General features: G+C 54.2%; 1 protein-coding gene across 1 annotated transcript in view; it reads right to left on the bottom strand.

Moving 5' to 3' along the window:
* Positions 1–3092: 3092 nt before the first annotated feature.
* The window catches only part of PAPPA2 (pappalysin 2), a gene marked incomplete at both ends in the record, with an annotated part of 72315 nt that continues 48848 nt past the window's right edge, over positions 3093–26559 (bottom strand). Inside the window, 6 exons of the mRNA XM_084291549.1 lie at positions 3093–3167; positions 4594–4692; positions 17170–17241; positions 19799–19908; positions 20957–21089; positions 21204–21372. Coding sequence (XP_084147675.1) covers positions 3093–3167; positions 4594–4692; positions 17170–17241; positions 19799–19908; positions 20957–21089; positions 21204–21372 — 658 coding nt within the window. The remainder of the gene's footprint in view (positions 3168–4593; positions 4693–17169; positions 17242–19798; positions 19909–20956; positions 21090–21203; positions 21373–26559) is intronic.

Genomic DNA, 26559 nt, shown 5'->3' with positions numbered 1-26559 from the left:
TGGGCTCACCACCATCTGATGGCAGAACTGGAGCCCAGCACTGTGGTGCCACCCACCTCATGCAGGGCTTTTTGTCTGTATGTGCAAATAATAAGTGGTTGTTAAAAAATAAATTAATATAAGGCTTTCTAAAATTATTAAGCACCTTTCTTATCGTTTTTGTTTTTAACTCTCTTGCCAGGGTACCATTTGGCATGTTGGGCACTGATGTGAGCCATCCCGTGCTCCCTGTCCCCAGGGAGGTGGCACGTGAAATACACACACACACACACACACACACACACACAAATTTCCTACTTTTATGGTGGGTTAATTACCAAAAGACACCAGCTGTGGGGCAGTTTGTAGTATAAGCAGTGAAAGGCCACTTGGCACGCAGAGACAGAGGTGATGGTCACCCTTCTTGCCTGGCTGCAAAATTGTCCTTGCAGCTGGTGGAGGACATTGAGGTCCCCCCAAACCCAAAAGGCCTTCTCCTGGTGGGCTGGGACAGTGCTGGGGGAGTCCGTGGTTTGGGGCAGAGGAGGGCTGTGGGTCAGGTGGGTGCAGGAGCCACCGGACCACCTCTGTTCCCAGCCCGGACCCCATCAGCTGAAGCAAAGAGGCAGGAGAGGTGGTGGATGAGAAGATTATTTATTTTTCATAGATTTTTATAAAAAATAATTATCAAATACAAAAAAATAAAAATAGCAGCAGCCTCTGTTGTGAATAAAACCCTAAAGGGGACAAAAACCGCTCAGTGTCGCTATAGAAGAACAATATTTCGGTATGTAGAAGCTATTCAGCCATGAGAAGCACAGATCTCTACCAGCCAAGCCAGCACCTCCAGCCCTCCCGTCCCTTCCTGCCCTTGGTGATCAGGGACAAGCCATGACCGAGACCAGGATTTTCATGCAAAAAGTGTACAATTTCAGCATCTAAACACATAGGTGCCCAGGTAACGCTGACATCAGGCAGGTGACAAGATGCCAAGGCTTGAAATTCTCCCATCTCCCTCTGCGTGTCACCCTCATCCCGTGTACGTGTGGCCACCACAACCCCCTGGCCACCAGGTCCCCATGGTGTCCCCCACTCCTGCTGTGCCTGCGCCTGGGGGGCCCTGGGTGTCCCCTTCCCTGTGATGGAGTGGGATGGGACACCTGAGCTGCACCTTCCATGGGGCATTAGACTCACAGAGAGCTTATTTTTCTTTTTCCATTTCATTATTATTATTATTATTATTTGATTGAAAAGTTGCTTGAAGCCAAACAATTGCAGCTCTGCCAAACTGACGGTGCATTTGGGTGAAAAGATGGGGTGTTTTTGCTTGTGCTTGACAGGACCAGAAATGTCCAGAGGAGGTGGGTCCCAGCACCCCCTTGAGCATCCCTGCCTGGGCCAGGGCACGCAGCGAGGGCAGGACAGGATTTGACCAGCCGCGGGTAATGGGAGCACTCAGGGCTTGGAGAAGGACACGGCATCTCCTGCCTCAGTGCTGGTGGGATGTCCAGGTGCCTCTGCCCCCTGCTCCTGTCCTCCAGCCAAATATAACTTTGGGAGATGCCTGACAAAAAGCGCTGTGAGGAGGATGCTAGTAAAAGCCAAAGGATGCCTTGAAAATCCCTGGTCTCTCCACACCGTGTCACCCTCTCTCCATTGCTCCTGCACCAGACAATCCCTGGCTTGGAGCCTGACTCCACGGGCTCAGGCCAGGCACTGAGGACGCAGCTGAGCAGCCTTGGGCCTCCCAGCCTGAGCCTGGAGCTGCAGAGCCTCCTGGACACCGATGGGTTTCTGTGCTCCTGCTCTGGGGTCCCTTCTCAGCTCTCCTCCTTCCATCCCTTTTCTCTTTGCAGCACAAAACCATCAGTGACAGCCCCAGCTGGAGCTGGGCCCTTCCCAGCCCGCCACATTATGGGGCTGGCCCAGGGTCCCACACCAAGCTTCGGGGCAGGGGGCAAAATTTCTAGCTTTTCGGGGTGAGGAGAGAATCTGAAGATTTTCACTTTGTATCTACAGGAGGAAGAAACTCATTGACTGGATGTGCAGTGCAATGGACTGGGCCACAGAGATAGCAATAAGGAGAAGCTCAGCAGCAGCAGATGATGCTCAAGGTGTCCTGACAGGTCATCTGGGTCCTGTCCCTCCCTGTTCTACACGGCCTGGTCTCCCCCAAGAGCTGCTGACTGAAGCTTATGCTTGGAGATGTGGGGAAAGAAAAGAAGGGCCACTTCAGCTTCCTTCATCTCAGAGCATCACAGTTACTCCAGCTTGCCCGTCACACCCCTCATCTAGCTGGATCTCACCAGCTGTGGTGCGTCCAGGGCACAGCAACACTTCTCAACCTCAAAATCCTGTTCCAGGACCAGCAGCAGGCAAATCCCAAGGGCAAAACTTGCCTTCGGCAGATACCAAGAACACCTCGAGGCCCTGGCCTCCATGCCTCCCACCTGGGAGCTCTCTCCTGGCTTGGCTGGGATGTTTGGCTTCTCTCTCTGTCCTCCTTCCAGCTCCCTCTCAGCAAACGAGGGGGAATTCCCTGCTCTTCCCGCCCGGACCTGCCCTTTTCCCAATGGTTTGTACTTCACAGCAGCATGGGTGTGTGACAAAGGGTATCCTTTCTCAGCTTCATCAAGAGCAAAGAAAATATAATATATATTTTTATATATTATATATATATATGTATATATATATATAATTAAGTTTAAATATTTGCGGAGATCACAACTACCTCGACCTTGCTAAAAGAAGCCTGTACAGCAGAGGGAGGGGGGTGAATAGTGACAAAATCCAGAGCAAAGACAAACACTCAGACGCCGGTCCAGGACACACGTCCGTGGCAGCGTCTGGGCTCTTGGTGCTGGACCCTGCGCTGAGCCCCTCGGGCCAGACCGCGAAGTCCCGGGCAGGAGCCTGTGAGGCAGGGTGCGGTGATGGGGATGGGACCGCCCGGCCTCCTGTTCCACAGCCACCACCTGCTCCGTGGCTTCCACTGCCATCCTCCTGCCCGGCTCGTCCTCAGGCCTCCTGCCCCCGGCACCCTGCCACCACCCGCTGGTGCCCCTTCGCTCCTCGGGCGCTCGCCTGACCGACAGAGGTCCTCCACGGCCCCGCTACTGGTTCTCCTCCGCCGCCGGGTCACGGCACGTGCATTCGTCCTGGTCACAGTCAGCAGCAAATGGGATCACCTAGCGGGACACAAGGGAGAGGTAAGACCAGAGCAAGCCTCCGCTTCAAGGCCCCTGGCCTGCCAGCAGCCCTGCAGCTCCACCAGCCTTCTCCACCTCGGTACGGACAGACTTTGGGTTGATGTTGGTGTGGTGGTGACTGCTGGGCTCTACGCCCACCAGAAAACAGCTCCACCATGGGGTGTCCCCAGTGGTAGCTGCGACCCACGGCTGAGGTTTGTTCTTAGCGTTTTCCTCTTCAGTAATTTGCATTTCAAATTCTGCCATCGGGGTCAGCTTGAGTCTCGTGCTCCAAAAGTCAAACCCTCGGGAGAACTGTCCCCTGGTGGGTGTTAACCATTTGGACTAGGTGAGGCACGTCTAGGTTTGGGTTTTACTTTGACCCATGGTGGAAAGCCCGCCGTGTCCATGCCTGAGCCTGTGGTGCTGTCCTTCAGCCCACTGCTGGCTCTTCCCGGCTCAGCCACAGCACGGAGGTAGCACGGCCTCGTCTTCTGCTCTCCTTGGAGGAACTCATGCTGCTGGAGAGCTGGGACCTAGGAGGGTCATGAGCTGGGGCTGGGTCTCCTGAGAGCCATGGGACTGAATCCCCCTGCCTTCCACTGCAAACCCATCCTGTATTTTGGCCAGAAATGCAGATGTCTCAAACCCTTGAGAGCCATGCCTGGCTCCGAGATGTGATACCGGTACACAGGCTTCACTCATCACTTGGGTGTAAAGCCTTTTCTCTCCTATCTCAGCTGGATCTTCCCAGGATTTCATTTTTCCCTTTCTCTCTGTATGTGTGTGTGATGAAAGGAAAAATGATTCAAGCTCCACAACAAAGATGAGAAGATCCAAATTCACATATTTTTGCAGTGAGAAATTATCTCGTGCCCTATGGTTTGTTTTGCTGTTGGATATGTTTAGGAAGGATGGGCTGTGAGTACTGGATAGCGAGTTAGATGGGAGGGGTGGTTGTGGTGGGAGACAAAGAAGGGTCTGCACAACTCTTCCACTGCGTTGCTCGCTCTGTGCTATTCCTCCTTCTTTACCCCGAGTGCTGGGAGGGAAAATCAACCCACAGCAGATGCCAACAGACCATGCCAAATGCCAAAGTCCCTTGAGATTGCTCTGTTATACAAGGTGACTTCTGACTCACCATGACTAGCACTATGATGGAAATCATTTATTTGGGACTTATTGCCCAAAATGAGAGGGAATCCTGTGAGCTTCAGAGGGAGCTGGGTTGAGCTCTCAGTCCCACTGGCATGGGTCCAAACCTCACTGTAATCAGTGGAACCGATGTCTATCAGCTTCAGCTGGCTTTGGTTTAAAATCATGGGTTTGTTGATGGGAGAATTGCCTTGCAGGCCAGTTTTTGCAGCCAGGAAAGCCAAACAACACGGCTAGCAGTGACCACTTACTCCTAAATCCAGGCACTTACCTTCCTGGAGGACAGTGTGGAGGAGCAGCAGTCACCCCCGTCGTACTGGCAGTATGCCCGGTTGTTGATGGTGTCACACCAGCCATCTGCTTGGAAGGGCTAGAGAAAGGAGTCATAGATGAAAGGGTTATTCAGAAGTGGAAGGTTGCCCCCAAAAGCAGAGATCCTTGGTCCTCAGCAAGGCCACTATGTGCCCCTGATGAGGCAGGGCCTTGTTCCAAGATGCACAGCCTAACCCCAAGCCAAGGGCCACCAGAAGACGGTGCTCACGGGGCAGCAGCTTTGGGATGGGCTTCCTCTGCCCAAGGGAATTGTGCCAGAAAATGAGAAGGCAAATCCACACTGCATGAGGGGGCAACAGACTGAGTGCCACAAGACCCCATCCCACTCAGCACCTCTCCACAGAGCCCAGCGCAGCCCACCTAGGAGTGAGTTCACCACCTCACCTGCTCGTCCACCTTCTAACACCGTCCTCATGCAGTGCCCCTGTAATCCTGTTCTCTGCGTGCTCACTGCCAGGGCAGGGCTCGGTGAGAGGCTGGCCCAGCTCTTCCCTCCATCACCCCTCTTCCCAAAGAGCTTGGCTCTGAGGTTGAGCCTGGTGACCTGTCTTGGGCAGCTAAGAACAGAGAGGCTGTTATGAGGAGCCATGGAGCATCCTTTAGACTATGAGAGAGGTTTGGCAAGGTCAGGAGTCCCCCAGGAGCACTTGTGCCCAAGCCAAGCCAACGCTGGCAAGTGCTGGTTGCAAGGACTAAACCTTTTCCAGAATGCTCCTGGTATGGCCCTACCCCAGGGGAATTGCCCCCTGATTCCTTTAGGCTCTCCAGTGGAGGCTCTTGCCCAGTCCACAGCACACGGCTCTGCCAAACCTTGCCAGGTTGGACTGCACGGCTATTATCTGGTGTCTGGGTGGGAAGAAGAGAAGGGATCTTCGAGCACTAGCTCCCTGTAGGCAAAATCCAACTCTGGCTTGAGTGGAGAGGGCATCAGCCTACTGAAGAGTCAGTGGGGGCCCCATCTGGCCCCCTGGGGGTAATGGTGCCCAGCTTGCCCTTGTGCAGCCCAGACAAATGCCCCATCATTAGCAACCTCCTGTGCTTTCAGCAGTAATGTGGAAACAGAAAGCTATTCCAAGAGAATAGCTTTCTGACCAGAAATATTAAATGGCACAAACAGCCATTCAGAAATCCACTTTATTTTCTTTCTTTTTTTTTTCTTTTTTTTTCTTTTTTGTTATGTTTAGTTACATGAGTCATCTGATCAGAGAAGAGAAACAAGCAACTGGAGCTGAGCAGCAGCCAAGTGGGGCTGCGAAACGAGGCCGTGCGACGGGTGCAGCCGAACTGCGTGCATGTGGAGCACTTGCAAAAAGCTGTCAGGAACGATCTGCAGCTGAGGTTTATTTATCGCAGATCCACATCAGCCCCGCCAAGCAACAACCCAATGTGCTAACAGAACGGAGAGGCCATTCATTAGCTGGGTGATTAGTAATGAAATAATTCTCCCGCTCTGCGCTGGTAGCTACTGGCCCAGCAACTGTGGCCATCCTCCAGGAGGACTGCTGTCATCAGAGAGGCTCCTGGTGGAAACCTGGCCATCCCGTTGCTCATGGAAGCAGCCAGCCCGTTTCACTGGGTCTGGAGGCCCCAGGTGACAACAGGGCTTAGGAGAACACACCCGACCCTGGCCTTTGGTGGCCACTCACCCACAGTGCTGCTAAACCACGTAGCAGCCTGCAGAGAAATGTCACCGCACCGGGGCCGCCTGCACCGACCGTGCTGAGGCCAGCACGGTGACAGTGCCACTGCTTCACACCAGAGCCGAGCCCAAACCAGGAAACCAACGTGTCTTTTTGTCAGCCCTAGGCTGGGGCCCAACACGGCCCCTCTGCTCCCCCAGTGCAGGGAACAGGCGCAGGGGTTATGGCAAGCTGCTGAGCCCGTCGGCGCTAGCGCTGCTGCAGCCACCTACAGCCCTGGGGCTACCCCAGGCAGCTGGGTAGTTTTCTTTTCGTGCCCCCAGCTGCTCATCCAAGCCTCTTTCCAGCCCAGGAACCACTGCACCTGAGTTCCCAGGGGATGTGGGCAAGCAGCACAGCTGCCAGAAGATGCACGAAGCCCTGAAGCTGAGCCCTCTGCAAAGCTCGTCCTAAGCCCAGGGAGAGGGGGCTCTGCACGATGGCTCTCACCGCGTGCCTTGCAGAAGTCCCCAGCACTCCCAGCCCCTTGGGAAGCTAAGGAGGACTGCTGGCATTTCTCCCATGAGGAAACTGAGGAAGAGAGGCAGGGTGGTTGCTGGTTTTGGCCGGCTGAGCCCCACGTTGGTTCTCCATGGGGACATCCACCTGTTTGAAGCCCAGAGGACCCTGGGGAGCGATTTCACCAGTGCAATAGGGCACACGCTCCTCGTCTTCTTCCAAAGAAAACCTCCAGTGGCTCTCAAAGGACGGTGAGCAAATGTGTCTGGGCCGAGATGCGGTGGGCTGGGGTGGCGATGCTGGGGCTGGCAGGTGCAGGGACACAGGCTGGGGGCTGGCTGCTGGCGGGGACGCGCTCTGGATGCGATTTGCTTTCACGGCAGAGTTTTTCCTTGAGCTTTGCTCCATGTGTCATGACTCACTGGCAAAACAACACCTGCTGCTCCTGCAGTTTCCATCTAATTACTGCAGAGGATTGCCGGTCCCGGCTGCACAGGTCTGAAATGATTTCCAGATTGTGTCTTGTGTGCAAGGTGGGGGAGGACAGAGGCAGGGACAGGATGAGCAAGAAGAGGCTCTTGCTTTCTCCCTACACCTATTAGGGCTAATTGCCCCCCTTCCCTCAACCCGCTGGAGCCCGTACCCCACCCTAAACAAATACAGGCTCCTATGGCAACACTTGTTGGGGAAACTTAACAGCTCATGCTCCGAATTACATTGGAAAAACATATGAGGGGAAAATAAGAAATGACTAATTGGACCGGAGGCTCCAGAGAGCCAGGAGCATGGGTTGGGGACCGCCAGCCCTGCTCCTCGCAGCCCCAGGATGGGCTGGGGCAGTCTCAGTTCTGACAGGGCTGCAGCAGATCAAGGTGAGCTACCAGGGACGGGCTGGCGAGGAGATGCTGCACCTCTCAGCAGATCCCCAGGGGAGACACCACGCATCCTGTAGCTTTGCCCAGAGAGCCTCCAGCTGGTTTCAGTCTTTGCAAGCAGAAAGAGAAAACTATGGTGCTGCTGGATGCCCTTCACTTATGGGGGCATATCCGTGGGCTTTGGCTTTCCTCTGTCCATACTTGCATCAGTCTCATTGAGGTCTCGTAAGAGTCATGGCCGGGGAGGACATGGGCAGTGCAAACAGCTACAAACAGGTGATGTGAGAGAGAGAATCACCTACAGACACCTGCAGCCAGTCTTCGAGCCATGCAGCTCTGCAGGAAGCAATGCCAGCATGGGGTGAAGGGAGGTTGGAGCATGCTGGTGACTCCCAGAAGGACCTGTAAGTGTTTTAGGATGTGACAGGGAGCTGTTTGGCCAGGCTGTGTGCCACCATGAGCCGGGCTATATCATCCATCTTCCTTGTTCAGACAGGAGCATCGCCAGGACATGTGTTAGCACGTGGAGATCGGCATCTGGCACTGCAGGGCCCAGGCGATGCGCTGCCCTAATAAAAATAGTAACCACGCATCCAGTGTTTTGCTCACAGCTTTTTCCTCCATCCTGCAGAGCCCCCAGGGCTGGGGCTGAACTCACTGGCTCTGTCCCCACGGCTGGCTGATCCAAATCTGACAGTGCAGGGAGCCCCAGGGCCACCTCCTTGGCTCTTGGCCCAGTGTCACTGGCGAGGTGGACGGGGTCCAGATGCTTTCTTCAGACCACCTTATAAGTGAGTTGATTCACTGCAAAAGAGCCTGGAAGGGTGTGACAGGAATGGTGGTGAGCAAGACAGCCGGAGAGGCTGGGTTTGGGGAAGGCGGCGAAGCACGGCGGATAAACCACAGATGCCATCAGTACTGCACATACTTCGGTGCTGCGTCACGGGCGGTTGGTCAACAGCACGTCTCAGGAATGCAGGTTTTGCTCTGGTTGAGCAGACCTGAAGCTCCAGTACCTTGCTTTTGGCAATGACCCATTCCAGATGCTTCAGAGGAAGGTTGAAAAAAAAAGTTAAAAAAAAAAAAGTGCAGCATACACCTGGCCAATTATGTACTGAACAGCTCTACTGCACTGCTGTGGAAAATGCTTGTGATTTCAGTCTGCCCCTAGCTAGAAAAAGCCCAGATCCCCATTTTGGGGGATTAATCCAGCCTCAGTAAGCAAAATGTTTTCCCCCAGCCTCCAGGTCCTGGGCTTTGCAGCCATGGTGATCCCATCCAGAGAGAAAACACAGGTCCTCACGTCCTTCACTTTGGGCATCAGTATTTTGGGCTTTGATGTGGAAGGCCTCGGACAACGTACATGCCAGGATGGCCACATGCCACCACACAGGTGCCTCTCTGGAAAGCTGTAGCTTTCAAAGCAGCCCTGGACGAGCATCATTTTGGCACGGGGACCAGCCCTGGAAAAGCTGCTGATGCTCTCGGCCCCACACCTTGTGCATCAGCTTCGTTGCTGCTGCTTCTGCTCTTGTGGCGTGAGTGTCTGCCAGGGCTTGGGTGGGAAGACTGGAGAAGACCGAAGGGAGATGGTGCAACAAGGGAGACAGGGATGTGACTATGATAAGCCTCCACCAGGGACTTGCTCCCCTCGGGGACAGCTGCAGATCTCACAGCACGTATGTGAAAGCTGCTGCACGGAGGAGGATGGTGAGCACAAGGAGGCTGCACAAGACCTGGGCCACCACAGTCCCCAGGCAAGGTGCTTCAGAGAGCTCTGCTATTTCAGGATGTCTCTTGGAGGACATGAAGGGTGCCCTAGGCCTCGTTAAAAGGCTGGTTCACACAACCCTGCTGTACATCTACCACCCCACAGTCTTTACTTGGGTCCCTAAAAATTCCCCTGTGGAAAAATCCCTGTCTCCATCCCTTCAGCATTGCTCCAAACCACTGTTCCCTTACAGAAAACACAGGCTGCTTTCAGTCCCTCCAGCCACAGCCACAGCTAAAGGGATGCTCCAGCACAGTGTCCCCAGGACGCATCCCTTCCCTGCACACACTGACGCTGGTGGGGCAGAGAGCCCGGCAATTCTTGGCTCCCCTGGCTTGCCCAGGGAAGTTGACGGGGAATGCAGACTGTGGGAGGAAATGACAATGTTCATTGTTTGGATTAAATATTTTTCTTGGCCCTCTCTCTGTTGCAGAGTGTCTTTTATTTCATTATTTTTTCTCCCCCCTCCCCAACACCCCAAGCACGCTGACTTTCCCTCTCTCTTTCCTGAGGCTCTCCAGCACGCAAGGAGGAAATCAGCTCTGAAAAACACAGGGAGGGACAGAGAGGGAACAGAGCTGGCAACAGCTCAAAAGTTTTTTTTTTGGGATGCCTCACTGCTCTGGGCCACTTCAAACAGCAAGCAAGTGCTACCTGGCTGACTTCACCCAGGGAAAGAGAACTCTAGAGAGGAGAGATCGAGAAATTTGGCAAGAAGCACCTGGGACAAGTGGCTCGAGGAAGAGGAAAGAGAAATTCCCGCAGACCCAACACTTGACCCAATATTTCTGCACTACCTAGTTTCTGTGCTGCTTTTGAACCGTCACAGCTGTCCCTCGGAGCAACGTGCCTACAGGATGGCTTGCTTGGAGAAGTCACAGACCTGCCCCAACACCTCTGACACAGCCAGAAAGCAAAACAGAGAAACACCAGTTGTTTCTGAGTTTGCTGGTGTCCTTGAGCCATTCCTTATCAGCACAACATGCAGGCTGCTTTCATCACCTTCTCAGGTCTTCAGGAAAATCTGCTCCAGTTCTGGCATCCTGCGGCCCACGCCTCATAAAGAAAACAGAGGCTGGCTGCTTGAGAAAGAGCACTCCATGTACTCGAAGGAATACTTGAAGGAAGAAGGGATGGGCTGAAAGGAGGCACCCTGCTGTCTGGTTTCAGCCTATGTGCCATCACTTGGACTGTGGTGCCCAAGGCAAGCAAGCAACTGCCCAGCTCCCAGTAGCCTTGGTAATTTGGAGGTGCTGCAGGCAAAGAGGATCCCGTGGACATTGGGTTTCCTGCAAAAATCTGGGCCCAGGGATGTTTCTTCAGCCCTGACCCTTGCTCCTCAGAGAGCCTGCATCTCAGCAGATGGCAATCTGGAAAGGGCTCTGCGCAGCCTGTGGGGGCATGAGGGAAGGAGGGGATGGGAAGGTGGTGTAGGTGTAGGTGAACACCACATGAGAGCAGATCTTTGCCTGAATAAAAGCATCTGGTCCATGATCTGGTCAGGGTGGATTCCCCTTATCCTTTCTACACCCTGATCTCAGTGCTCACAGCAGATGGGGGGAGGAAGCGCCCAGAAGAAGCAGAGAGCAGGCAAGGGGGAGGACAGGGAGATGCCGCGTGGAGACAGTGCTCCTGGCAAGCCCGGGGCTCCCCGAGGTGGGTCCCCGCACGCAGGAAGCCTGGGCTTCCCCTGCCACGAGCACCAGCCTGCCGCCCTGCCCCAGCACCTCGCCTGCTGCCCGGCAGGGGATCTCCTGCCAAGCCGTTCGTGCAAAATATGTTGCAGGATAGAACGGGTTATGGAAAACAAGCCCTGAAAACCACAAGGGCCTCCTGACCCACTTGTATCTGGTTTCTGCCAAGTTCTTGTTACAGATCTTAAACAGAAAGAAAAACAATGTACGAGGGATGAAGGAGCTGAAGGGGAATATTCGTGTTGGAAGAGCAGTTGGCTGGGCTACGCTCGGGGATGTTTGTTTATTATCCAATGCAACTCGCTGATTTTTATTTCAGCGGGTGCTTTCAGTGGCTTTCCACTCCTCTGTCTGTGCCCCTGGCTGCACGAAGGCACTGCAGAGAGAGGGGAGAGCAGGACAGGGGGCTCTGCAACCTGTCCCTTTCACCACGCTCCTGTGTGATTGCTTTGCTTCCCTCTGGGTGCATTGTCTCTTAAGAAAATATGATCTCTGTAATCACACTCCACATGTGTGCAGGGGACAAAGGTTCTCTCCTGCTCATACAGCCCTGCCTGGTCCTATTTGTATCTCTTTAAGCATCCTATGTCCTCGAATATTTTAAATCCCTTTCTGAACTTAAAGCTACTGCCCACCTCTGCAGCCTCACCTGCTAGCCAGGTTCAGAGTTCAGGGCTCACTGTGTACAAGATATTTTCTTTCACCTGTTTGAAACCCCCTTGCTAGCCTCTGGCAGCGCTCCCTAGTTCTGCGTCCATCTTACCCAGCACCTCTGTGACTTGGCAAACCTCCAGCAGCCTCCTGCTCTCCAAACTGGAGAGTCCCAGTCTTTTCAAGATGCCTAGCTGTGGCATCCCTTTAATCACTTTGATTGCTTCACTGTATCCTCTGGAGATGTGGAGGCCAACATGGCACACTAACCAATATGCGAATGTACCAGAGCCTTGGGTCACTCACAGAGTCCTTTTTGGTCACCTGGACCACACGGGCTTTTAGGCTTTGGCAAGACCTTTGAGGGAACAGCAGTCGCACAGCCTCTTGCTTTCTTACAAAAAGAGCAGTAGGATCCTCTCCCTGTTTTCAAAGCCAGGTGGCAGGCAGAGGAAGAGTGCAGACTGTATAGAAGAGTCACAAAATGCTCCCATGGGGATAGGAGATGAGACAGTGGTGATATGAGCAGGATGAGAGGGTGACTTTATATTCTGGCCCTGCTAAAATACCTGGTTGCTCCAGAGAGTCTCCTCAGAGAAACTGGGTCACCTGCAGTCCTCACTGCCCTAAGCACCAGGAGAGCAAGCATCATGCTCCTGCCTGCTTTCCTGAGCTGAGCTTTGCCATGGCATAAAACCAGAGTCCTGGGGGTCTGAGAACACAGGGGTCCTGTCGATGGTGAGGACACCCCAGCAGGGTGCCACACCTCATCTCCCATCGCTTTAATGCACGGTGGGACCTTGATTTTAGATGAGACTTCCCAACGTCCCTATTGCATGCATTCTCAAAGGGGTTAATTGCGGCTGACAAATGCTGGCCCCAGGCCACAGACATGCCAAGGGAGGGTTTTATGCATAGCGGTGAGGAGGGCCAAGGATCCTTCAGGGTCCTCAGCTACCTGTTGGGTCACGAACCGCGGTAACAGCTTGCAGCCAGAACCACGCTTTGATCCCTAACTCCTAATTGCCACTGCAATTACTCAGGAAAACCACGAAAGAGAGAACAGCTTAGCATTTTACGATCATGATAACACAGTCGGCAGCACACGCAAGGGCAGTGAGACCTTGTCCTCGTGTGGCGAAGACCTGAGAAGGCCCCAGCAGCTCAACCCGCCAGCACCCAGCGCGCCAGGCAGCCATCTTGTGGCCAAGCCTCCGGCCATGCCCCAGCCTCAGGCAGAGCCCCCCAGCCTTCTCCTCGGCTGTTCCCCAAAAGGGCACCTACCGCAATTAAAACTGCAATTAACCCTTTGCTGCCTTCACACAATGGTGGAACAGAGACGATGGTGAGGTCATAATGTCGTTGCAGGAGGTCTTGGCTGCCTGTGTCTGCTTGATCGCTGTGAGAGCAGCCCATGTGGCTCTGAGCAGGATGGTGGCGGTGGCACCATCCTGTGAGTAATGCTGAGTAAACATGGTGATGATAAAATAAGCGAGCTTTTCCACTGGAACCGCAGTATGAAAAGAGAGGAGTCCCTACAGTGGGAGAAATAGGGGTGCAGAGCTGATGAGTAGCGTGGACTGGAAGATGCTCTCCTTTCAGAGATGTGGCAAATACTGGCCACCCTCACACATGGACCGAGCACAGCACCAGGTTCACGGCGGGGAGGAGAGCCTTCTCTCCTCCTCTACCCAGCCCCAAGCCCCCTCCCTCTCTCCCTGGTGCTGCCGTCTGTTTTTCTGCTGATGGCAGGGGATGAGATGTTCCGCTGGCCCTCGAGAGGCGAAGTGCGCTCAGCGCTAACTCGTATTCCTGACGAGCTCCTGGAAGGCTTTGCATCCCCAACTACGTGCCTCCGTGCCGCGGGGATGGGGAACTTGGCAAGGTGCAGCGAGAGACCGGGAGGCAGATGGACGACCAGATTAATGGAAAGAGAAAGGAGGTGGGGAGAGGAGAGAGAGGGATGAGCAGGCAGGCTGGTCTCGCCGCCAGAGTTTGAGAATGATGAGCGAGCATCACTCTGGTGCTGCTGCGCAGTGACTTGAAATTTCCAGCGGGAGATGGGTGAGGTGGGGCCGGGTGGGTTGAGGCTGGGCTTGGTGGCTACTGCCATGCCCCAGCCTGAAGTGAGTCCTCCAGGAAGAGGCTGAACAGCAGGCAGGAGGCCTGTATTCCTCCCAGGTAGGGCTGCTCCCCTAGCTGAAATGGCCAAATGAGAATGTTTCCTCACCCAACGTGCTCTCTGCCGTCAGTGGAGAGACAGTGACATCTCCGAGGGGTGATGTGGACCTGAGGGGACATGGACAGGCCACTGGAACAGCAGTTGTCTGCTCAGTGGAGAGCAGAGGCTGGGCTCCTAAAGGAGGTACCCCTGGTGAGGTATTGCAGGGAAATGAGGAGGAATCTGGGACTAGGGTGGCCTGCACAGCTGGCAAGTCAAAGCTGAACCATGAGAAGCTAAAAAAGCAGAACATTTCTTGTGCAGGCAAATGAAGGAGACACAAAAATAAGGGATGGGGAGGGAGGTGTCATGCAGCAAAGCCAGATTAATGGGCTGTATTCCATCTCTACCCTACTCTTGCCATCTGATGTCCCCACATCCCACAAGAATTTGGCCCCCAAGTGAAATGACCTCCAAGATCTGCAGGGCTTTTGGTCACAAGGATGGAGGCAGGAGACGAAGGGCAGTGAGGTGATGTGGGTGCAAGCAAGTACAGATGAGGTGGGAATGATGTTCAGGGCATTTCCCCCAATCAAATGAGGGGACTGGTAACACCTCTCTTCTCCCTAGTGCCAAATAGACACCAGAGAAATACTTTGAATGAGACAGTTTAGGTAATAGTTGTGCTTTGTGGCAATATGATGACTACTATAAAACCCATGTTAAAAATAATAAAATAAAATAAAATAAAATAAAATAAAATAAAATAAAATAAAATAAAATAAAATAAAATAAAATAAAATAAAATAAAATAAAATAAAATAAAATAAAATAAAATAAAATAAAATAAGTTGTCTAGCAAGACTTAATGACCTGCAAGATTGTGGAAGAAAACCCAATGAAAAGAGTAATCAAAGACATGAGAAGGGAGGAGGAGAACAGGGACGAGGCGACTGTGAGCTGTTTCTAAAAGGAAAGCACGAGGGCAAAAGAAACAATCTGAAGGATGAATCTTCATTAGTATTGCAGTGAGTGACTGTGACCTTAAAAATAGTCCTGGGCTGATGAAATTGCTAACAAGGAAGAAGACATTGTTCCACAGAGGAGGATCAGGTTATCTGACAAATAGTTAGATGACCTGGAGAACTAGGGAGAGAAACAGGATGACATTCGCTTGTGTAAAATTGAAGGGCAAGCTCTTATACTGATAGGAAAACATCTGCTGTTAGCTTGGAGCTCATCAGTTGGAAACAAAGGATGCAGAGAAAGATCTGGGTGTACTTGCTGACCTCAGGATCTCTCTGAGCTGCCAGACTGATGCAACTGCAGAAATGACAGCTATGTTCCTGGGTCCTATCAAACGAGAGATTTCCTGCACACAAAGGCTTTCTTGCAGGGCTTTGGTGAGATCTCAGCGGGAAGAGTATGTACTGCTTGGTCATTCCTGTTGAAAGAATAATTGAAAACAGAGAAGGTGTAGAAAAGTATACAATTGGAAAGATGAGAGTGGACTCTTTTTTTGCTCTTAGGACACTGCAAGATTTTGGCTTGCTTGTTATAGCTGTAGGCTATAACTGTTGTCTGGGATTGCTTTCTAAAAGTAAATGGGGATGACAAGCATCCAGGAACAGAAAGAGCTTGTGTTGGCCACAAGCATGTTTAGGTGGCTAACGAGAAGAGAGGAGAGACTTGGTGTGAGACAGAGACTTGGTGTGAGATTCATGTAGTCAGTCCCCCTCTCTAAAGCACACACAAACAGGCTGGCATTTTTCCATCATCCTTTATGGGACCTCCTGCTGAAGACACAGACCAAAGGTGAGGTGCAGAACCATCCTGCTTCAAAGACATTGCCCTAGAGCCAAGCTGAAAGGCATGCTATAGAAAGACACGGAGCTCCCAAGATACCGGATCCACCACCAAGCCATGGTACTCGACCATCCAACACCTCTCTAGCACACAGCAGCCTATTCCCCTAAGCTAGTAGCCCATGGGTTACAGGAGAGACACAGCACGACAATCAGTTTTGGGAAATAACTACTGCATGTCCTGTTGAGCACATTTCCTCCCTGGGGACGTGCCCCCTGCAGCACTGAGACCGTCTGGTCACACATGGTGGTATATGCTGCCCCTTCTCCTGTAGTTCAGCCGACAAAGAGCTGAGCTAGGCAGAATCAGTGAGCAAAACCGATCATTTGCATTGAAATGAATGCATCCAAAAAAGAAAAAAAAATCAGCAAAACCCAAAGCTATTTTTGGTGTGCAGACTTCATTTACATTTTCCTTTTTGGTAAAAATCCCAAATTTTCAGCATACAACATTCCCGATTCCCCCCCCCCCCCCCCTTTTTTTTTTTTTACCCTCAATCATAATAACAAATAGTGCTCGACAAAGACTGCCTATTTTTCATTTCCTCTGCGAACTGACTCCAGGCTGCCTATGATTTTCTCCTGCCTGATAATTATTCAAAACGAAATGAGTGGCTAACCAATTTCTGCAAGGAATTCTTTGTCTGCAGATTCTTGGGGAGCGGTTTGTTTTGCACACACGACGTTGGAAATCCTCCTTGTTTTGGTTGGACGTGTGAGTCACACCGGGCTTTTCTGGACCCATATTACTCCAGAACTGCAGTTCTGGTTAAGGAAATATTCAGGCTTGGAGTCAGCGTGCACATTTTGGGGATACCCCTTGCCAGTGAAATCCTTTTGCTAGAATTTTCTTCTCGGGCTGGCCAAGAAGAGCGTGAGGAAGGAAGCGCGGTCTGAAGCCCTGGCCCCGCTCTGCAGCTGAGCGGCACGCTGCAGGCTCACCCCCAGCATCGCCCCAGCCGCTGACACGCCAGGACATCACGATGCCCCGCGCCAGCTCATACCTCACCTCGTCCCTGCAGCTCCTGCAGATGGGGAAAGGCGTCTTACCTCTGGTCCCTTCATCTCCAGGAATCCACCCTACTGGCCCAGACCTGGCTGTGGGCTGGCAGAGCCTGCGGAGCCAGGAGTCGCACCTGAGAGCCTGTGGTATCTGGAAGCTTCTGGCTGGTTTCCCACTAACTCTCAGTGTGCCCAGGGAGTTTCCTTCCCCCTCTCTGGTGTCCGTGGTAGCTCTGAAAACCCAGCTTGCTTCCACCACGCGCTGCCAAGTGTGCTTGCTCTGGTCTCCTGCTTGGCCTGCAAGCCCCGGCCCCATGTGGAGCAAGTGCGCGGTGAAGGCTCCCGGCCGCGACTCACCTCACACGACTGGATGCAGTGAATGCCGGAGGGGTCTGGGTACCATCGCAGCCTGCCTGTGCATACAATGTGCTGAGGAGGAGAGGAGAAAACAGCAGTTAGAGGAGGTGGCAGAGGCAGGGCAGCCACCACGACTGCTTCCTGGGGGCATAGGGGTTCCCTCGATATCATGGGCAGGGCAGCAGCAACACCCCCGAGCCCTCCCTTCACCTCTTGAAGCCCAGCAAGGTAGCACCAGCTTCACCCACAGAGCAGGGCATGTTGCTCAAAACAGAGGCTAGACAAATAGGCATGTGGGTGTATGTATATATATATATATATATATGCACAACAGGGAGAGGACAAGGAGAGATGGCAGGGATCTCCAGGGAACCAGGTTTGGCTGGCAGCACTATGCCACGGTGGCCACCAGCCAAGCTGGGAAGAAGCCATCCGCGGCCACCACAGACAGGAGCCCTCCATTCATCTCATTGCACCCAGCTGGATTTAGCAACTTCCCGTCCAGCCTGCGGTCGCTGGATGCCGGCATCAATTCGCCCATTGAGTCCTGCTCAGGCTCCAAGAGCCGTGTCCCCGGGGCGGTGGGGGGGGGAGGGGGGACACCTGAGGACCCACGTCCCCGAACTTGGCCGGGTCTGGATACACCGGGCTCACGTTCACCCACGCCGTTGAGGTCATTGCTGGTATTTACGAGGCTTGAAGTTAGCTGCTGCAGCCAACTGGACACAAGAGCAAGATGCAGAGGTCTCGGTTTCATCTAACTGGAACGCTCCATCCCCGTAATTCAGAAGGGGGTTGTTGGGAGCACACATGATTATATGGGGGAAGAAAAGCCCCACCACACAGACAATTTCCTCCTTGTAAAGCTCAGGCAGGCTTTGAAATCTGAGGCCCCATAAAACGAGAGCTGGCCTGTGAAAGTGTCCTAGGATGCCCTCCATAGCACAGGAGCTGCACGGACGGGCACGTATGTCTTCCCCAGCCTGGCTCCGGCGTCTGCAGGATGCACGGCAGCACGGGATGTGGCAGCTTTGCCTGGGTCTGTGCTTTAGCAGCAGGTTTGGATGTGGCTGGGGAAGGGCAAGGTAGCTGCAGGCTGCCTGGTGGCATCTCTCTCTGCTTCACGTGCCATCCTGGGCTTCTGTTGTGTTTCTCAGCTCCATCCTGCACCAGGAAGCCTCCAGTCCAACCTGATGTGTTGCCAGGAGCAAACCTGGTCCCGAGGTCCAGTGTCCTCAGGGTCCTCGGTCAGTGCAGAGAAGGCAGACTCAGAAGCAGTTGCAATCAGATTGGGCAGAGAGGCCCAGGATGGCCAATTCCTGCTCATCCCAAAAGATGCTCGAATCCCAGCCCCACTGGGACATTTCATACGTGGTTTCTGTACGACTTGAACGAATCCCCAAACCTGCTTGGCAGTGGGATGCGATGGATCAGTGCTGAAAACCACCGGTGCCGCCCCTTGTGTGGGTTGTTGCATCGACCCCATCACCTGGGGAGCCTGGCAGCCCCCAGGAACACAAGCCCGGCAGGAGGGCTGGGTGGTGTAAAGGGGAACGAGGCAGAGGGGAAAACAAGGCTGCTGGCAAGGGGCAGCGCCGCTGCTTAAAATAACGCCTTTCTTCCCTGCTCCAAACTGCCTCCCTTGCATGAGAACCAGTGGCCAAGCCACCCGGTGCCTCCTTCCAAGGCTCGTGCTCCGCAATCCCACACGCCACGGGCGTCCTCGCCCCCGGCAGCGCCGTGCTGCGGGTCTGCTGCTTGGAGCCGAGGCAGGGCAGCGCCCACAGGCACGGAGCGGGGATGATGCTGGGCCCCCGGGGAGGAAGGCGCAGTGCCTGCATGGGGGCGCCGGCTCCGGGGAAGGCTGTTTGCTTTTCTTTGTTCCACCTCCTTCCTTCTGCATCTCGGTTTTATTTTAAGAAATATTACCCCGGCAGAGCTGCTTTTTGGGAAAGTCGTGCTGTCGAGATCCAAACTATGCGAGCTATTTGAGCTGTTTTGCCTACAGAATGAGTAAAGGCTGGGGAGGGAGAGGGGAGCGGGCGGCCAGCGGGTCCTGGCAGCAGGAGCCACCTTCCAGCTGACGGCGATGCCTCCTCCCCAGCACAGAGATGCCTGCCCAGGGCTGCTTCACCGCTGCCAGGTGAGCGGGGACCAGGGCTTGCACCCTGCCCAGTGCCAGGGGCGGCTTTTGCTCCATGCTCAATCCTCCTAGTGCCTTGGCTGACAGTAACAGCCAGATCCAGGCATGCGGCGTGTCCCAAAAGTCAGTGGGATTCCTGCCTTTAGCTTCCTTTGCGGAGGCATCCTGCAAGTCCTGGAAAGCTCACTCAAGAGCTGATGGCTTACGCCAAGATTCGGTTTCGGAGAGCAGGAGGCCGTGCAGTAGCATCCTCCGCCTGGGCACGGGTGAGCCTGAATAGCCACACGCATTCATCGCCCAGCTGCTCCTCCACTGCCACACCAATTTACCCAGGAGGGCTCAAGACGGGCAAAGGAAAGTGCTGGTATGGAAAAGCACCAGATGCAGAGGAGGGAGGACAGATTTGGCCACACGATAAATATTTTGAGGGCCCCACCTACGTGGCCAGTGAATCCCCTGCTACAGGGACGCCACCTCCCCATGTACCTGGACTCTGGTGGGCTGCAGACGGTGATCCATAGTCTCAGCAGTTACATTTTCGGGCAGTATGACGGGGTCGCTGGGGGGTATAATACAGGAGGGTGTGCACACAGCGCCTGCGGAAGGAGAGACAGCCTTGAGGGCTTCCAGCAGGAACCAGGCAGCGGCGTGTTACAGGCGGGCACCAGGTCCCAACCTGCAGGCTCCTCACTTTGGGCAGAGGTGGGTGTGAAGGAGACCCATAGCCCCCTAGCACTTGACAATTCCTTCCCCAAATCCTGACTTATTACAAGAGCCTACTGGAGTTTTTTGATGGCTGATTTACCTCTCCTGGATGAGATAAGAATTGAACGTGCCCTAAGAGAAAGATCCAAGCCCTGATGGCAGGACGTAGGATCCAGCAGGAGAACACAACTGGTCTGGATGCTATGGGATGTTTGTTCACATGTCAAGAAGCACCTCTCATAGTTTTTCTACACCTTCCTATGACCCAGGAGGAAAAGAAAAAAAATGTAAAAAAGCCACCCTAGAAAACCATGTGGGTCCCAGCCCTATTCCCAGCTTCACATCAGGTCTGTCTGAAGCTCAGCTTCAGCCCTGCCTCAGCCAATTTTGCTCAGACCCCGGTTGTGCCCAAATGTCCTATCCAGCAGGATGCTAGATGGGATGTAACGACTGTGACTGAGCATTGCGGCTGAAAAGCGACTGAGTCTTGGAGAAAGAAATGGATGATGTGGTCCCTCGTCTGGTGAAAGTGCCCTGTTACACACAATTGTCACTCCAGCTTTTATCTAGGGCCTGCCTCATTAACCCTGCAAATGTCAGCAGTCATAACAAGGGCAGAGACCACGCGGGGAGTGAAGGGCTGGAGGGTGGGAAAAACACTGCAGAGGGCTGGGCTCGCCCCAGGGACGAGTCCTTGCTCCTTCTGAAGAAATGCTTACACGGTTTTAGTTTCAGTCTTGCCCATGAACACAACTATGCACAGGGTTAAAGCCACCCACAGGCTCTGTGTTCAGAAAGGGGACAGAAGAGAAAACATTTCCATGGATTTAGTGGGGATTGGCACATGAAGAGGAGTCACCGTGACCTTCCAGCTAGCTCTCCGGGAGGGCTGAATCAACACGGGGGTTGCGTTTATGCTTAGCTTCAGCCTGCTCTCACCTATGCCGTGTCCCTGCTCGCACTTGTACTCCACCAGGTTCAGCTCCGGGGGTGGCGGGCAGGTGCCCTGCAGGCTCTCACACAGTGTGAACTCCTCCGTCCACGAGCCCTCCTTGGTGCAGACAATGGGAACCTGGAAAGCAGAGGGGCAGTGGCTCTTTGGTGGCACCCAAGCACCCAGCCCTGCTGTTTTGAGGTGCTGTGAAGCCCCACGTGCAGCCGATCTCCCCCTGTCCCCATCACTCACCCGCATGCCCGGCGGCTCGCAGTTCAGCACGCACTGGCTGTCCAGCTCGAAGCCCTGGGTGCAGTTGTACATGCCCTCAAAGACCGGCGGGGGTGGCTCGCACACCACAGGGACGCAGTGCCCCTCTTCCCACTGCCCACTTTCCAGGCACTGGATCTTCAGGAACTTCCTGGGGAGACAGAGGTGGAAAGCTGGGCTGCAGCCTCCCAAAACACATCCCTTATCTCTTGGCCGTGCATCCCGCAGAGGCAGGAGCAGCCTGGATGCCCCTCCTTGGTTCTCAAACCCCCAGGCGTGGGGCTTTGCCATGCCACTCCCCAGCACAACCCATGCTCAGCCAGGACCTTCCCTTCCCCTCACACTGGTTTAGGAGTCCCAGGCACTTTTTCTCACCCTCCCACCATCTACTGCAGCACCTCTAACTGCTCTCTCCCTGCCCTGCAGCCCCTGCGGGTACGTGCGCCGCGTTGCCTTGTCCTGCCGCCAGTAGCTGCATATTTTGCTCGGAGGAGCGAGCCTCCCCCAGTAAATCCTGCTGGCCCGTGCCCAGCTCCTCCTGAGGCTCCTCTTTGTACGCTGGCCAGAGCTGTCAATCCCACTCTCGCCGAGGAGCTGCCGCACCGGAGCAGACCAACACCATCTTGTGCTGCTGAAACAGCCCCAGTGAGAACCACTTGCCAAAAAGATGATGAAAAAGAAAAGGAGCAAAAGGCCAGAAGCGGAGCCCACCCGCTTCTCCGTCTCCTCTCCTTGGCAGCAATACAGATGTCGCATCATCTGCACAGGGACATGAAACCCCCCCGGGAGGCTTTGGGCGAGCTGGGGACACATCGCCGTGACCCAGCAATGACACGTGGCTTTTGACAGCGCTGATGAGCTTCACCCTGAGCTGACTGCAGGTCCTTAATGAGACTTTTCCCCCTCTGTAACAGGCTCCCATCACTTTCCACCAGATGCCTGCTCCGGCTGCTAGCCTCTGCCCGCTCCCCCTGGGGGTGCCAGCAGGCAGGGCTCCAGGCGTTTGTAGCACACCACGGGTACACAGAGGGGATTTGGTGTCTCCTCTGCTGCCTGGTGCGGGGCTGGAGAACCCCCCAAGGGAGGCACTGAACTGCCCCTTGTTCACCACCTGGGTGCCCCCGCTGCACAGGGCAGGGTCACGCAGCCTGGAGCAGCGAGGGGACAGTGCCCATGCCCTGCCACCAGAGCGGGAGGCAGTGGGCTTGGTGATGTCCCTGTGAGCCCACGGAGCAGAGGGGGGTCAACCTGCCCTTCACACCTCCATGCAAGCACCCCTCAGAGAATGCTACGAGCACCCCAGGACCCTAGGCAGGACCATGCTGTGGACAGAGAGATGTGCTCTCTAGCCCCAGAGCATGTCTGGTTGACCCCAAAGGGGGCGTGTACGTTTCTGCAATCCCAAGCTTTCAGAGTCCCCTTGTCCCTTCAGGAATTAGATACCTGTGTTGTTTTTGTGTTTGTTTTGTTTTCCTAGGGATTTCATACAAGTGATAGACGTTTCCTGCTCTGACAAACACAGGCTCCAACCAGTAACAAGGAGAAGGCACAGGAAGGGATGGGACACGGCAGAGCCCCCAGAGCTCTGCCAAAAATCTCCCCACCAGACCACGCCAGGAACATGGGCTGCCACGGTGTGAGCATCCCAGCAGTGAGCAGTCCTGCAATGCCCTCCTGGGACCAGCAGCCTCAAATTGACAGAAAGAAACTGAAACCACATCAGATTTTGGAAGGGAGATGGGGAGAAACATCTCTAGATCCCATTGCGGACATCTGCAGCTTCAGCCCCCTGGTGATTTCATATTCCCAGTTGCTGCCCTTTCCCCTAGGATGATGCTCACTGCCTTTCAAAGACGTCCCCATCAGACCTGCTGCTCCGAACACTTTGCCTACCTTTGAAGGCCAGCGAAGGCACGTAACGTGAGGCACTGATGTGCATCGGAGGGTTGGCTCCTCACGCAGCCGTTTCCCCTCCTTGCATTGCCCGGCAGGCAGGGGGTAAATCCGAGCAGAGGAGGCTTTTCGTGCACGGATGCACCACAGCCACGCGGGAGGTCAAAGTGATGGCTTCGGGGCAAGAGCAGCAAACCGGCAGTGCAAAGCCTCTGGCACCGAGCAAAAAACCTTCACAAAACAGGAGTACACCCGGCCACCTGATATATAACTGATGCAGCCACTGCACGTCACTGTTGCTCTTCTGAATCACGTCTCCCACATCGCAGTGGAGGCCCTTCAGCGAGGACTTGGGGAAGGGCTGGGGAGAAGGCACCCCACGGCACCTCGCGTGGCTACGTGCTGTGGTTTGCAGCCCCATTGCCTTCTCTGGGGCTCCTGATCTTGATGCGGTGCTGGAGGCCCCAGCTTCTCCCTGCATCCCCTCCAGACCTGGGCCAAGAGCCTGCCTTGCTCTGGAGGCTCTCCCCACCACGAGCCTCTGTACCACAAACTTCAAAACTGGGTGGCCTGGGCTGACCCCGGGGCAGAAGGTGGCATGGGGACCACTGCCAGGCATGTGAAGTGGGCATTTTGTATTCAGGCACGGAGAAGGGAAGGGAAAGGCTTTAAAAAATAAATAAAATTGAAAAAAAAAAAAAAAAAAAAAAAAAAAGAACTTGTAGCAGCTTGAAGTTTCCAGACCCCCTGACTTCTTCTGATCTGGGTTAGCGGCATTTCTTGAGGATTAACAAGGAAGCCAGGAAAATCGGAGTCAACGCTTCCCCCTCCAACTGGGCAATCCAGTGTCTGATGGGGAAAGGAGGCAGGGGAGACGCCTGAGGCCAGCGAGGGCTGTGCCTGACGTGAAGGCATGAGCTTCATCGAGCTCCAGGAGCTGAGAGCACAGGGGCCTGGCCAGGATCCAGCCCTGGGCTGGGGTCCACCACGCAGGAATGGTGATAAATGAGCCCAAAGCCCACCTCATCTCCCAGGGCAGGAGACCGATGGCTTCAAAAAGGAGAGGGGAGGAAGGAGGGAGATTTGCCGGTAAATTAAAAGAAAGCTATGCCGTCCTGTAGGACCTCTGCTGCTTTCCACCCCTCGCTCCAAACAGCCTGGGCAACCCGGGCTGTAAATCTTCATCAGAGGCCCGAGAGGTGGAAATGACATGGGAGCCCAGTTGACAGCCTGTGTTTTCTTTACCTGGCTTTCTGGCTCTCTCCACTGCTGTGTGTTTGCCTTTTATCTGGAAGGGGCCAGATGTGGGCAGGGGAAGCAGGAGCCCCACGCCTTTGTACCCACCACAGATGTGCAATGGCCCCGTGCCCTGCTAAGCTGCGATGCTGCGGGGTTGGGCTGTCCTGCTCTGCCTGCTGAGGTCCTTCTGATGCGCTGCCAGCCCTCAGGCTCCTAACTTCTTCCAGGCCGTGCTCTCCTTCACCTCCTCTTCCTCTCCACCAGCCCGCCATGGCCTTTGATCAGGGCAGGGGGTTGGAGGGGCTGACATCCCCGTGGGAGCTGTCTCATGGCTCCCGTGATCTCCGGTGATGGGCCGTTCGTTCCTTGCTCACTGACACATCTCCTGGTCATGCTGGCCAGCTTCTCGCCTCTGCCCATTCAGGAGTAGTCCCAGGAAGGGGTAACAGTGAGGGAGGGAGCAAGCAGGAGCAGGAGACGAACCACCAGGTGCGAAAGAACATCTTCTCTGAGCCTACGTATTTCTTTATCCTCTTTCTCTTCCATCTATGCTATGGGAAATGAACTTCAAAAGATTGTGGAAGCCTCCTAAGCATCCTTGTGTGAGCGCCTGCCCCTGCAGTAACATTCAACTAACAAAACAGAAGTGAGGAAACCACACGAGCGTCTGTGTCCAAGAGCATCTCGAGTGGGACAGAGACAGCTGGATCCCAGCCAGGCTCAGGAAGGTGGGCACCATTGCCCTACAATCTTAGGGGCAAGGCTCAGGGCTTGGAGCCCCAGTCCAGGTGCAGCAGCCGTGGTGTTCTGCACGGCGTGTGGGAGGGAAAGGCACTGCAGAAGGCTGGTCAGGCACTGTAGTCATGCTTTCTTGTGCCCACCAACACCTGTACAGCACCAAATCTTTTACAGGGCTGGTTCTTGCTGGATTGATGGATGACGCAGAGATAACAGACCATGAACTCAGCTTGCTGAACCCAGAAAGAGCCCAGAGAGATCTCAGGACACCCCAAAACCTGATGCCTGAGTCTTCAGCTGAAACCCTACTCCCTCACCAGCACATCAGGAGCCTGCACCCCACCAGTGCCAACCCCTTCCAGAGCTCCCCGTCCCCTTCTCTAACAACTCCATTCTCCAAAAACGTCCCTGAACAGAGAGCAACCCCTCTGGCAGCTCTGATGGTCTGCCTGCCAGGCCTGAAACACCAGAAGGATTTCCAGCAACCTAGTAATCGACTGGCCCATGTACTGACTAGTAGCTGCTGCTCGCTGCACGTGCCAAGGGGCTTGCACTGAAGCTGAGTGCATGCACAGAGCTCCAGATGAAGCAGTGCGCAGACACTTCCAGGGAAAGGTTTTTGCTTTGGATCAGGCCACTCATAGAGCAGTTAACATACATGAGAAAGCAACAGATTTTCTGCTTGTTAACTTTTTAATTTTCTTATTTTTTTTGCTTGCTGTAATAGGATTGTGCCCTACTGTCAAAGATATTGGGTGGATTAGTAATAACGATACGAGCAAATGGGAAAGCGCTATCTCAACATCCTTTGCCATGAAAATGTAAACAATTTCATGTGATTTTCCTTGACTTGACTTACAGGCTGTTCGGGCCTGTAGGGATGTCCCACGCATCAGAGGAGCGCTGGGGTCTCCCAGAGGGCATCCTTTTCCCCAGTGCTTGTGGCAGCACGGGTGAGACAGCCTAACTGTGCAAGCTGTGTTGATCTGATTGCACATCCAGTGCCTGAATGCCACAGGCATCCGAGCTGCTCCACGGTTTGCAAAGCAGTCCATGTGACCATAGCCATAATCGTAATTTGCTCAGCTCCCCCTGGCCCAAGAAATCCTCCTAACACTGTGAAAAGCTGTTTACAGAAACCACTTCCTTCATTACTAGGCAAGAAATTTGGCAACTGCTTCCCAGTGCACAACAACCCTACCCCAGAGCTAAGTAGAGCTGAGGTCTGCATCCAATTAAAACTGGAAGGGGGCATTAAACAATTAGCACGTAATTACTTGATTTGGGCTAGCACCAGGACTCTGGGGAGGACCCCGCCTGTGCCAGGGAATCTGTAGTGACCAGACCCAATGGGGACTTCAGCTGGAGGTATCGCAGACAAAACGCTGCTCTACCCACCAGCATCATGTTATTGGCCCAGCACAGTGCTAGTGAATCACCAGGAATTTTTCCCTGAAGCACTGGGAAA

Source organism: Netta rufina (assembly GCF_964035555.1).
Source record: "Netta rufina genome assembly, chromosome: 8".
NCBI lineage: Eukaryota > Metazoa > Chordata > Aves > Anseriformes > Anatidae > Netta > Netta rufina.
This window is presented reverse-complemented; position numbering and strand designations above follow the sequence as displayed.